The 13691-nt window shown below is 47.9% G+C and overlaps 1 protein-coding gene across 1 annotated transcript in view; it reads left to right on the forward strand.

Annotated features, from left to right (window-relative positions):
- XYLT1 (xylosyltransferase 1) overlaps positions 1-13263 on the forward strand; it is a 371514-nt gene extending 358251 nt beyond the window's left edge. Inside the window, exon 12 of the mRNA XM_055253692.2 lies at positions 6628-13263. Coding sequence (XP_055109667.2) covers positions 6628-6950 — 323 coding nt within the window. The 3' untranslated portion in view covers positions 6951-13263. The remainder of the gene's footprint in view (positions 1-6627) is intronic.
- Positions 13264-13691: the final 428 nt, after the last annotated feature.

The raw sequence follows: 13691 nt of genomic DNA on the forward strand, positions 1-13691 counted from the left end.
GCTCACACCTGTAATCCCAGCACACTGCGAGGCCGAGGCATGCGGTTCATGACGTCAGGAGATCGAGACCATCCTGGCTAACACGGTGAAACCCTGTCTCTACTAAAACTACAAAAAATTAGCTGGGCGTGGTGGCGGGCGCCTGTAGTCCCAGCTACTCGGGAGGCTGAGGCAGGAGAATGGCACGAACCCGGGAGGCGGAGCTTGCAGTGAGCCAAGATCGCGCCACTGAACTCCAGCCTGAGCGACAGAGCAAGACTCCCATCTCAAAAAACAACAACAAAACAAACAAAGAAGCAAAAAAAAAAAAAAAAAAAAAAATTGGATGTGCCCATGCAGTTACATCCATAATACAAACTCCTAGAAACGGGATTTCTAGATCTCTCTATATTTGGAATTGTTCATGTCCATCTAACAGATCACAAACTCAAAAGCCAGAAATGCATTACAGCCTCTTAGCTTGAGAGTTCTGGATTGGGTGCCCATTAGCCAATGATGCAAGGGGATGGGGACGCAGCTGTGGGGAGGAGGTGCCTGGAGTCCCAGCAAAGGGAGTTGTTTGGGAAAAACTCTCGGACCACTTTTCCTGTGTTCTCACACCGCGATAATCAACACAGAAGAGTTCTGTGACAGCAAAATAGCGGGGGGAGTTTTCCCCATCAGCAAGCAAGCAATCAGTTCTGCAGCGGACACCAGCTGGGTGTCCCCCAATTCAGTTCCAACACTCTCCACCCCAGAGGTAGCATCAGACACCACAGAGTGAGGGCTCAGTGCCATAAGACCACCCCCTTCTGCCTGCTAATCACAAGTCTGGGCCTCTGGAACTTCTGAACAAATGGTTTCAAATTGGGGTACCCACAACCCCCTCTTTGGACTCAATTACTCTGCTAGAGCAGCTCACAGAACTCAGGGAAACACTTAATGTTTATTGGTTTGTTATGAAAGATATTTTAAAGGATGCAGATAAACAGCCAGATGAAGCTATACAGAGGGCAAGGTCGAGAGGGGTCCTGAGTGCAGGAGCTTCTGTCCCCACGGTATTGGGGTTCCCACCCTCCCAACAGATGGATGAATCTGCCCCTATGGCATTGGGGTTCCCACCCTCCCAGCAGGTGGATGAGTCTGTCCCCGTGGCATTGGGGTTCCCACCCTCCCAGCAGATGGATGAATCTGCCCCTATGGCATTGGGGTTCCCACCCTCCCAGCAGGTGGATGAGTCTGTCTGCATGGCATTGGGGTGCCGACCCTCCCGGCAGGTGGATGAGTCTGTCCCCATGGCATTGGGGTGCCCACCCTCCTGGCAGGTGGATGAGTCTGTCCCCTATGGCATTGGGGTGCCCACCCTCCCAACAGATGGATGAATCTGCCCCTATGGCATTGGGGTGCCCACCCTCCCAGCAGGTGGATGAATCTGTCCCCATGGCATTGGGGTGCCCACCCTCCTGGCAGTTGGATGAGTCTGTCCCCTATGGCATTGGGATGCCCACCCTCCCAACAGATGGATGAATCTGCCCCTATGGCATTGGGGTGCCCACCCTCCCAGCAGGTGGATGAATCTGTCCCTATGGCATTGGGGTGCCCACCCTCCTGGCAGGTGGATGAGTTCTTCCTCACCTTCCTGTGAAGAAGCTACCACATGCTCAGCTCTCTATAAGCTCCTCAAACCCTGTCCTTTAGGCCTTTTATAAAGACTTCACTGGTTATCCATGATTGAAGCATGACAACTGTGTCAAAATGTGATTGGACAAAAAGGGTCTGACCTAACCCAGCAAGGCCTGTCTTTTCAGATTCTCATTGGCCTCTCTGTGCAGTAATTCCTCCCTCTAGGGTGTGCATCAGGGCCCTCTCTGGAATGAGAGTCCTATCACCCACAATCTGATTAGACTCCAGCATTGGGCAGGAGAAGGGGGACAGGAGGAGGCCAGAGAGAGAGAGATTCTATTTGCTGAGGCCTAAAGTGCCCAACATTGTAACAGAAGACTAACCAGGGTTACAGGAGTTCTGAGCCAAGAACCATGGACAAAAACCACTATCACGGCCAGGTGCAGTGGCTCACGCCTGTAATCCCAGCACTTTGGGAGGCTGAGGTGGGCGGATTACTTGAGGTCAGGAGTTCAAGACCAGCCTGGCCAATATAGTGAAACCCCTTCTCTCCTAAAAGTACAAAAAATTAGCCAGGCATGGTGGTGGGTGCCTGAAATCCCAGCTACTCAGGAGGCCAAGGCACGAGAATTTCTTGAACCTAGGAGGCAGAGGTTGCAGTGAGCCAGGATCACACCACTGCACTCTAGCCTGGGCAACAGAGCGAGACTCTATCTCCAAAACAATAAATAAATAGGCTGGACACGGTGGTTCACACCTGTAATCCCAGCACTTTGGGAGGCCAAGGTGGGAGGATCACCTGAGGTCAGGAGTTCGAGACCAGTCTGACCAACATGGAGAAACCCCGTCTCTATTAAAAATACAAAATTGGCCAGGTGTGGTGACGTGTGCCTATGATCCCAGCTACTGGGGGGGCTGAGGCAGGAGAATTGCTTGAACCCAGGAGGTGGAGGTTGTGGTAAGCTGAGATCACACCACTGCATTCCAGCCTGGGCAACAAGAGCAAGACTCCGTCTCAAAAAAAAAATCAATCAATCCTCTATCATAGGAGTCTCGAAGTGAATGCTCAGCTTGTGCTGTCTTTGTGCAGAGCAAGCAGAAAGATAAGGACTTCATGTTTTCTTGAGCTGGAAGCCTGTTCCTCCTTCCCCTATGAACCAGGCAAAAGACAGCCCCTCCAGAGCTGACCAGGCCCAATCCCAACCCCTTGGAGGTCTTAGGTTCCTTCTTGATCAAGTTCACATCTCTAGCATCTCTAAGGATTTCCAATGCCGGACATGGAAGAGAGGGGAGTAAATGGCTGTGTCTTCGCTGCTTCAGGTACACCTCTTGGACAGAATGAAGCAGTGCTCCTGAACACACCCCCATGCCAGTGGAGTAGCCTGGGGGCCATTCATGGGGTCCCGATTTTTCCAGTGTTTTCTTCTAGGGTTTCTAAGGAAGGCAGGGCTCTCCCTACACACGCCCAGGATGACCCAGGAGTCATTTTACCCCCACCGAGAGCAGCCCTCCTGTCCTCGGTAATTGTATTTGTTAGCGACATTCCAGTGAATGACAGTGAACACGAAGGTGGGAGCAATGCAATTTGTAAAATGATTCATCAAGAGTAATTTTCTATTGATGCGTCCCTGGTAATCGCAAGAAATCCGATGAGGTAGAATTGAGGAAAATTTAATTATAGAGACGAGCATCGCAAGCTAATATTGTAACAGCATTTCCCACATTAACCTCATTTCTCATAAGGGTTTTTTGCATCACCCACAATATTTGGCTCCCAGTGTTCACGTGTTTGTTAGCTGCTCTTTTCCCTTTGAATGTCCTGCCTTTTGTCAGTTTCAGTATCTCCTCATTCTCCACTTTCTCATTCTGCAGAATAGAGGCACCAAGGGGCTCTGATAGAGAAATTAGGGCCTGCACCAAAGACAGCAGGCTCTGTTCTCCTGGCGGGTGGGGCTGAAGCTGCCCACCCTTCCCTGTATTAGAGAAAGATGGGTTAGGACCAGACTTCCAAACACTATGGCTACTAACTACCATGGGAGGAAAAGCTTTGCTAAACCCCTTGCAAGACAGAGTATGTGCTCAATGACTGCTAACCTCCTTCCTCCCACTTGTACCCATCCAAACCACAGAACCCAAGCCTTTTGCTTCCTGGGGCATTGGGAATTAAAGGAATGACAACCTTGTCTGTGTTAGTCAAGGCATATTTTGAATTCACCTACTGTTCTCACTGCTTTTAGAAGGGTAAGCATATGGTCTTTCTTCCTTCTTCTTGCCTACTCTGGACACTTGTTAATTATCCAGGCTGTCCTGGGTGCCTTTGGTGGTGGCAGCTGCTGTCAGGCAAACAGGAAGCACTGTCTTCTGAACATTGCGTTATCTTGGAAGGTTTCTTGTAATCCTAGCTATCTCAGCTCTTGCAAAGCCTGATTTGGTAAAGCGCAACTCACCAGAATCATTGGCCAGCCTTTTTAAAAATATATATGTGCTTCTACTGAGCAATAAAAAAGCAATGAATGTGAATGTCTTCAAAATATTAGAAATAGCATCTATTACAAATAATAGAAGTGTATAGCTTCTTTCCTTCACCCCAAATTGCTATACTTCCTGATACCCCATTGTGCAGCCCTGGGAGGTAGTAGTAGTCACTCTCATGTACATGTTACTGTTTAGCCCATTTATGCCTAAGGTTGCAATTTTTTGAATTTTTTTTGAGATGGAGTCTCACTCTGTCGACCAGGCTGGAGTGCAGTGGTGTGATCTCGGCTCAATGAAACCTCCGCCTCCTAGGTTCAAACAATTCTCCCGCCTCACCCTCCCGAGTACCTGGGATTAAGGCATCAGCCACCATGCCTGGCTTATTTTTGTATTTTTAGTAGAGACGGGGTTTCACCATGTTGGCCAGGCTGGTCTCGAACTCCTGACCTCAGGTGATCCACCTGCCTCAGCCTCTCAAAGTGCTGGGATTACAGGTGTGAGCCATCGTGCCTGGCCCAATTGTTTGAATTTTTGCATGAGTGAAAAATCAGACCTTGGCAATGACCTGGAGCAGTAGAGTATCAGGGTGAGTGATAAGCACTGCCTTTGGAGTCAGTTGGTCCTGGATTTAACCCCAGATCTGTCTCTAACTCCAGCTGCCTCTGTTTCCCCATCTGTAAAACAGGAATGATAAAACCAGCCCCCTAGTTTTTTAGGTGTGTGAGGATTATGGACTAATACCAATAGTAATAATCCTAGCTGTATTTGTCTGTTCTCATGCTGCTAATAATGAACTAACTGAGACTGGGTAATTTATAAAGGTAAGAAGTTTAATGGACTCACAGTTCCACATGGTCAGGGAGGCCTCACCATCATGATGGAAGGTAAAGGAGAAGCAAAGGCACATCTTACATGGTGGCAGGCAAGAGCGCCTGTGCAGGGGCACTCCCCTTTTTAAAACCATCAGATCTCGTGAGACTTATTCACTATCACAAGAACAGCATGGGAAAAACTCACCATGATTCAATTACTTCCCACCAGGTCCCTCCCACAACACGTGGGAATTATGGGAGCTACAATTCAAGGTGAGATTTGGGTGGGGACACAGCCTAACTGTATCACTAGCTAAGCTTTTCGCAGCACTTAGTATATGCTAGATGTCATTTGTAAACACTTTATATGAGTCAGCACATTTAAGCCTCACAAAGCGAGAAGAAAAAGGCATTAGTACTTTACCCGTTTTATTGATGAGGAAACTGAGGTACAAGGCTTGGAGGTCAGAAGTCACACACCTGGTATGTTGGACATGGGGATGCAAAACCAGACGGCATGACTGCAGTACCTAGGATCTTGTATGAAGTACTTCACAAAGTGACCGGCACATAGGAGGGACCCAGCAAGGCAGCACTGTTCTGAGAGCTAGTTTGACCTCCCACCCCACCTCACCCTGGTCCACGCTTCATACTTCCAGAGTGACTGTTCTGTGGTCAGTTCATGCACCCTGTCTTAGGCTTCTGGGAAGCAGAAATCCAACTTACGCAGAGTACAAAGTGGACACTCAGCAGCTGAGATCCGGGCTTCCCAAACAGACCTGGGTACAGACACTCATAATCTGTGTGATTTGGGGAAAGAGGCTTAATTCAGATTTGCACTTGCTGTTTCTCTGCCCAGAATTCTCTTCCCCAGGATCTGTATGTTAATCATCACTCAGCTCAGATGTCACCTCGCCAGAGAGGTCTCCCCTACCCACCTTGTCTAACGTAAACACCCTGTCACTCTCTAACCCAGGGGTCAGCAAACTTTTTCTGTAAAGGGCTAGATACAAAATATTTTCAGCTTGTTGGGTAAAATACAGTCTCTGTCTCAAATACTTAGCTCTGGTAGTACAAAAGCAGCCATAGACAATACGCAAATAAATGGGCACAGCCATGTTCCGATAAAACTTTATTTACAAACACAGGCCATATTTGGTCCAAGGGCTGCAGTTTGCCAACCCTCTTCTCTCACTTAATACCCTGTTTTTTTGTTTTTTTGTTTTGCCTTCATGACACTTATCACTGCCTGAAATAACCTTATTTATCTACTTGTTTATTTATTTGTTGTTCTCCCTCCACTGGATTTTAACCTTCCTATCTGGTTTGCTCCACCACCTAGAATAGATCCAGGTACCTAATAGGTACTTAATATGTCTTTATCAAATCAGACAGTGCCTTGCAGATCATGGGCGTTTAGTAAATATGTGTTGACTGAATGCCTGGCACAATATAGGTGCTTAAAAATATGTATTGGATGAATCAGTGTCTGCACTATCAAAGATGCTGTGTAAACATGTGTTGAATGAATAAAGGCATGCACCATGCCCTGTACAAAGTGGGCTCTGCCCTTTTCTCAGCTGTGAAATGGGACTGCTAAAAGAACTTCATGAGATTGTCGTGTGAATTAAATGAGGCGATGCGTGGTGCCCAGTGCAGCACCAGGCATGGGGTAAGTATGAATAGGCATCCTATTGGTGGCTCTTCTCATCCTGAAATTGTTCCCTTTGGCTTTCAGAGGAGGCATTGAAGCTGCACAATGGGCCCCTCCGCAACGCCTACATGGAGCAGAGCTTCCAGAGCCTGAACCCCGTCCTCAGCCTGCCCATCAGCCCCGCCCAGGTGGAGCAGGCACGGAGAAATGCAGCCTCCACGGGCACAGCGCTGGAGGGGTGGCTGGACTCGTTGGTGGGCGGGATGTGGACTGCCATGGACATCTGTGCCACGGGCCCCACAGCCTGCCCAGTCATGCAGACCTGCAGCCAGACGGCCTGGAGCTCCTTCAGCCCTGACCCCAAGTCGGAGCTGGGGGCGGTCAAACCCGATGGCCGGCTCAGGTAGCAGTAGGCATGAGGAGTGGGCCACAGCAGGATCTCAACGGGAAAGCAGCCAGAGGGGTTGTGGGGCCTGAACCCTGGCCTCCCACCCTGCGGGAGGCCCTCTGTGAATGGGTCTCTCCTGGCCATAGAATGATGAAAAGGGAAGGTCAGCAGGTCAAAGCAGGATCAGCCAACAACCTGCCCTTGGCAAGCTGCGGGTGGAATGGCTCAGTCCCTGCACTGTGACGGTCTCACCTCTTCTGGTTGATCCTCAAGTCCTACAGGTTCCTTGTCTTCCCCTTCCAGTGACCTACCCCTGACCCCAGACGTGTGATTTTCAAACTTTTATTTTGAGCAGCAGAACTTTGTTTACTGAGCACAGTCATAAGTGGAGGTTCAGGGTGCGGACGAAATCCAAGCTGCTCTGGTTGAAGCTGACAAGTGCAAGGTTCCCTCCCAAAGCTCAGCCCTCCGGGTGGTCTCCTTGCCCAGGGTATCTCCTACGGTACCTCTTCAGAACCCAAGGGCTCTGCAAATGCCAGTTTGACAAGCACTGCCCAGACCAACCATGGGTTCAAACTCCAGCCCCGCCCTTTGGTTCATTTTTCTGCTCCTCTTGGCTGGGGGACTCTTGTGCCAGCCTTGAAAGTCATGGTCGTGGGCCCTTTCCCATGGAGGCTGCAGCCTTGGGAGAGCTCTGAGCCCCTCAGCAGCCCTCCTTGGGTTGAACTGTTCTCCTTAGTAACTAGGTAAGTGGGAAAGCCTTTTGATGTGGCATGGCCAAGGTCCAGCCACAAGTACAACTGCCACCTGTCCAGGGGTCTAGGCCTCCTTCCCTCAAGGCTGCCACACGAAGTAGCAGAAATAGGATGATGTTTGTGAGCACCAAACTCAAGACCATGGCCTTCTTTGATCCTTAAAAATGGGAACTTTGACAGCCATGACCATGAAACTCACAAGGCAACGCGATGAAACTCACAAAGCAATGCTTGGAGCAAAACTCCTGAGCTAGACAGCACAGCAGCACCCATCCCCTGCCAGAGCCCTTCCGTTCTGAGGTCAGACACACAAAACCTTTGTCAATTGCACACTGGTGCTGTTGGGAGTGACCAAACCGCATGAACCAGACTTTTCCCGTCCAGGAAATAGCATTTCAGATTTGGTTTTTAATTTCATGCCCTTCCTAATCCAAGGGGCCAACAGGCTCAACGGGATATGCAACATAAAAGTGGGAAGGTTATTTAAACAAGAAACAGTATGATTTAAGTGTCTGAGTTACCAGAAACCCAAAAGGTTTCCTTGCCATGAGCCCCCTGCAGTGTCATCCCTGTTCACCAGGAGAGCCCTTCGCAGGAGGCCTCCCTCGCTCCTGTAATCCCACCTCCCCTGAATGGTGGGATTCCCTTGGAAAAAGGTCTCACCCCTGGTAGCCATCTGCCCTTCGATGGAGAGCCAGTCCTGACACTTCTCTCCAGCGTGGGTTTGAAGGGGCTGCCCTTCGCTTTGTGTGACTTGTCCTAATCCTAGCCAGATATGTTGCCCCATCCCAAGCCTCACAAGGCAGGATGTCCTGTTGGCAATGGAGGATGTAAAGAAGGGACACTTTAGATATTTATTATTTATATGTTTTAGTCAATGACTAATTAGTAGGTGCTGTTTTTGCAGCTTGTCAATTATGTTACCTTACTAACTGAAGCTGCCTTTATTCACAAAAGGCCCCTTTTCCCATCTTTTCCCACCCCCTGGTGTCTGTCTCTCTCTCGGTTTCTCTTTCTCTGCGTCTACCCCACATCCTCCTTATCCTCAGAGTAAAGCAGGGGCACTGAACACCATGCAAAGAAAGCTCCAACCCGCATCTTCCACTGGCTTTGAGTGGGGTGCCTTGGGGACCGTTGGAGCCTCGTTTTTTCCTTATGCAGAGTGTCAACCTCATCTCTCCCTCAGATTCCAAGAGTGTTGGAATTCCTGAGCCTCCCATCCTCCCCCTACTCACCCCCCATCACAGGCACAAAGAGGTGACAGGCAGAAAATGTGGAGGGTGGGTGGGGAATGTGCTAGCTGCAGAGAGCTTGGGCCATCTCTGCTTGCTCCATGGATGCCTTTCCATGGCCCATCTAATTATGGGCATCCATGCAACCTTAGCAGAGGGAAACAGGCTCCTTTGAGAGAGATCCATCTTAGGAAGAGGGTCGTCAGATCCAGGCAGCAGAGTCCAGGAGATAGCCATTCTCAACAGCGATTCTAGGGATCTCAGGGTACTTTTCTCAGAAAGCCCCTGTGATCTCTTTCACAGACTCTATGGTGGCCACGTGCTGGGTGCCACATCCTCTTCCTGCCCCCGGCCTCTGCCTCTGGCCAGGGTTTCCCTGGGGCTGCTGAAGCCACTTCGGGAGCTTCCCTTTCACCCTCCTTGCTGGGCCACTAGTGCTTTATGTTTGCAGCGGCTTTGGGGACGCAGCAGTGCAAGTCCCTGTGCATAATGTGAACCTGCAGACTTCAAGACGGAGCCCCTTCTGCACCCACTAACATGTCTGCCTTTTTTTGTTTTTATCCTGGAACAAGTGGAGAAATGGCAGAGCTGGCTGACTCTGGGGACCCTTCCCTTTTTCCCATGGCTTCATTTCTTCTTCACCACAACTAATTTGGGGAGCTGAGAAGTCACACAGGGTATTCCTCTCCCTTCTTTCTCTGATGTTATTAACCAGAGAATAAGGTTGCAGATATTACATTTTTTTTTTTTTTTTTTTTTTTAAGGAAAATCCCAAAGCCCAGCATGATTTGAGAAAAGAGGATGTTTTCCGAGGGAAAATAATTTTTTTTTAACCTGCCTGAGAATGATTTATTTGTTGGAGGCCATTGGTCAGACAGCCTGGAGCTTGGGTTGTGGAAGTTATCAAAAGCATAGGGCTGTGGTCTCTGGAAACCTATTACAGCCTGCAGGGCACAGCAACTGTGAGCTGAGCCAGTGACGAGGTCCCTGGAAACTCAGGAAGGCTTAAAGGTGGGCCTTGGGGTATTGGTTTGTGGAGAGAAGGAAGTATTCTTTAGGCTGCGGCACTCCATATAGTTTCCCACCCACCGAGTGACATTCAGGCAGAAATTGAGCTCAGGAGACAGCCAGCCTTCCCACATCCCACTTCACTTCCCAGTCCACATGTAAAGCAGTGTGTCTCCAAGGAGGCAGTGAGCAATTCCCAAGGTCCCCGTGTTGTAAGAAGCGCACTGCTTTCTCCCTTTGCGGGGGAGAAAAAGGCTTTCCTGGTGAGATCATGAGTCCTTCTGGCTTCATTTCTCATTGTGGGTTTAACTTCTAAAATGCAAATGGAGTTTAGAGAGGATGAGCAGAACCACAGGACCCGCCCCCACCTCTCGCCTACTGCAATTGCTTCTACTCTGGGCACAAGTTTGGGTGTCTGAAGACCATGTTTCCCTCTGGTTCTCTAGCTTGCAAATAACACAGAAGACGCCGGCTAGAACCTTAAGCTCTCTGCCAAAAAGATGCAGAGAGCAGGGCAGTAGCTACCAGGAGTGGGGTGTGAATAAAGAGTCCTTCCACAGCCAAGTTCTCTGAGGATTTGGAGCACCAGCTCCCCACCAGCATCCAGGCGCGGAGAGGTGTACATTTAGGTGGAGGGGTACATCTAGGGGTGGAGAGGTGTATATTCTAGAAACAGCTGTTAACACACTCCACTTTAAAGACAGCAAGCTAGACCTGCAGGATCAAAGTCACACACTGTGGTAGGAGTTACACATGTTTATGGGGCCCAGGATACTAGCAGAGATGAGTGAAATGGTTGGTGCGAGGCAAAAGGGCATGGTGGGGGCGGGGATGGGGACTGTGGTCTTACTGGCATGCACGTGACCTACCCAGAATGAGCAGCTGCTACTCAGCCCCAACCTATCATTGTTTGTAAAAATGTAAGCACAGTGTAGTGGAATCTTCCAATTTGGAAGGGAAGCCAGAAATCCAGATTTTTTGGAAAAAATCTGATTTTTCAACGTCAGGTTTTATTGTTGTTTTTTTTTTTTTTAACAAAGAAAAATTCCACTGTTCCACTTGTACACTGCCAGCAACCTCTGCTCTCTGGAGAGGTGGTTTAAAGTGAGATTATGCATTGCCCTGGTAGAGGAGGAAAAAAGCCAGCATCAGGTCAGGGCAAAAATAACAGCCCATGTTGAACTCTGAATGGGGACCTCTTGCTAAGTCATTCTGCTCCCCAAGAGACCATTCCACAGAGGGGGGTGGATCATTCAGCTCTCCTGGTCCCAAGATTGTGCTGAAGGGAAGAAGGAACAGAATCTGGACATCTGGACTGCTGCCCCTTAGATATGCAGAGGTCCACATCTGCCTGGGGCTACACCTTGTGGGACTCCATCAAACCAGGCAGAAATGGCAAAGACAGTCTAGGAGGAGGAGGAGGAGGTAGGGTGTGAAACAGCCAGGCTCTCTCCAAATCCAAGTGTTGACACAGCCATCTTGCCCCATCCCTGGAAGCCTCTTTGGAAACCACACAGAGCTGTGCTGTCTCACGGGATGTCCTGTTTGCTTCTGCCTCAGTTACCTTACTTTGCCCATGGGTCTACCACAGGCGCTACCTCATTGTGTCTGCTGAGAAGTTTACCTGGGAGGGGGGAATAAATTTGTCCAAATCTGCTTGAGCTGAATGTATGATCTATGCAAATTCTCTCTCTCCTCTCTCTCTTCCTCTCTGGCTCTCTTAGAAGTTTTGTTTTGTTTTGTGTTTACCTTGCAAACAAGATACTGTATAGGACCCTCTTAAGATGGAGGAGGGCTTTCTTGCGCCACCTGTGTCTACCCCTCACGTTGTCTTTGGCTCTGGTCTTGCCAGGCTTATGCAGGGAGAAAGTGGCCTCTCTTCCCTCTCCACTTGGCTGTGAATATTCCAACTGCCTCTGCCTACAGATACCACCAGAGAGCGGGTTCTGCACCTTGTCATCCCCCTCCCTAACGTCATCTACTCCATCCCTCATGTTCCTCCAACTTGCTTCTCCCATCCCTCCTTCAAAAAAAAAAACAAAACAAAACAAAAAAAAGCCTTAGGTTTCTCCTTTTTGAAATGTGGCCTTAACATTATTTTTGGGAAGCTGACCATCCATCCTTTCCCTCCCATCTCCACCAACATCACAGAAGACAGCATCGTGAAGCTTCTATGGCAGCCTCCTAAGGAAGGGGCTGCCAATCTGTAGTTTGCAGATGCTATAGAAATTGCTTACAAATGTCATCTTTAAGAAAAATGTTCTTATATTTTTCCTATGGGCAAAATGAAGGCTTGGGTGCTCATCTAAAGCTCAGCCAACTCCCGAAGCACTCTCTTAGAGCATATTGCTGCTGTAATGGGCTGGCTTAATTACCGGCAGAGTGCTTGAAAAGGCTTTGCAAACCTCCCCTGCCCCCAAGACTGGGTGACTTTATATGTACTCCATTCAAGGGTAAATCAGGAGACGTTCTCCATTTATCTCTTCGTCCTTCCTGCCTGGAAGGTGATAGCACTAAATATTCCCAGCAGATGGGTAGTGTTCTCAAAAGGATCACCCTTTTCCTACCTTCAGACTCTATTCTTTACCCTTCCATTGCTCCAGTGTTGATGGAGGCCAAAGACAACCCCAGGGTTTTCATAGGAAATTCACTGGAATTGTGCGCAATTGTCTTTGTAGTCCTTTTGCCTTTTTTTTTTTTTTTTTTTAAATATTATGCTGTCAATAGCATTTGTTTGGGTATTTGTTTTAGAGGCCTCACTCTAAGTTATTACCGTCCCCTTCATTGTTTTCAAAGACATGTGGTGATATAGTTTTTAAAAATAACTATTTTGTTATAGATCATAATATGCATAAAACTGTACAGAAATATTTTGTAATGTGTTGATTTTAAAAAAGAATCTGTAAATAAAGTTTTAAAAAAAGAATTCAAATGGCACACACTGAAATATGTAGATATTTTGCTATTTATTTAAAGGAGTATTTTAAGAGATATTGAACTATCTGAAATTGACCAGTAATCAAAGTTCCAATCATCTGAATGCTTTTCCTTGAGGTAGAATGTGATTCTCAGAAATGATTGCATTACCTGCCCATTTTTGCACCTTTTCTGTCTTTTTATTTAGCAGAACAACAACAACAAAATTGTGCCTTAGCTGTATTTTTTTGTCTAGGGGAGTTTGTTTCTGTCTGACAAAGCAAAATTTTTTGCAGAAAACAGTGGATGTATTGAATACTGTATCATACCAAAAACACTGCAGGTGTATATAGATGCTTTCTGTCATACTGTGTTTTCAGATGCAGAATTTTAAAATTAAAAAAATACTGCCTTTATGGAACAGTGACTATATGTGGCTTCTTTTCAGCAATATTGTGCATCTTTACACAATCTCATATTCTCTTCTGTCATCTGCATGGTGAAGATAGGATGACTATATAATTTATCATCCAAACTGGGATACTTTTGAGAGTTAAAGGAAGCACCATGTGGATGGGATGCTGAGACTACAGGCATAAATGGCCTATCCTGGGAACACCTGGGTGTGTGGACACATTTCCCTCATAAAAACTGCTGTCCTCTTCTAACTGGATTATAGCAACAACCTCCTATAAGTACCTCCTGGTTGAGACAGAAGTATATGATTTTTAAACCCTTACTGGGTAGAGAATAACAAGAAGGGACCGCCATGGAAAGTTGCAGTTTCCTATACCCAACTGGTTGGTTGGCAAACCTGTTTTCCTTTCCTCTTTACCACAGAGACTACAT

The sequence above is a fragment of the Symphalangus syndactylus genome, chromosome 18 (genome assembly GCF_028878055.3).
Source record: "Symphalangus syndactylus isolate Jambi chromosome 18, NHGRI_mSymSyn1-v2.1_pri, whole genome shotgun sequence".
Classification (NCBI taxonomy): domain Eukaryota; kingdom Metazoa; phylum Chordata; class Mammalia; order Primates; family Hylobatidae; genus Symphalangus; species Symphalangus syndactylus.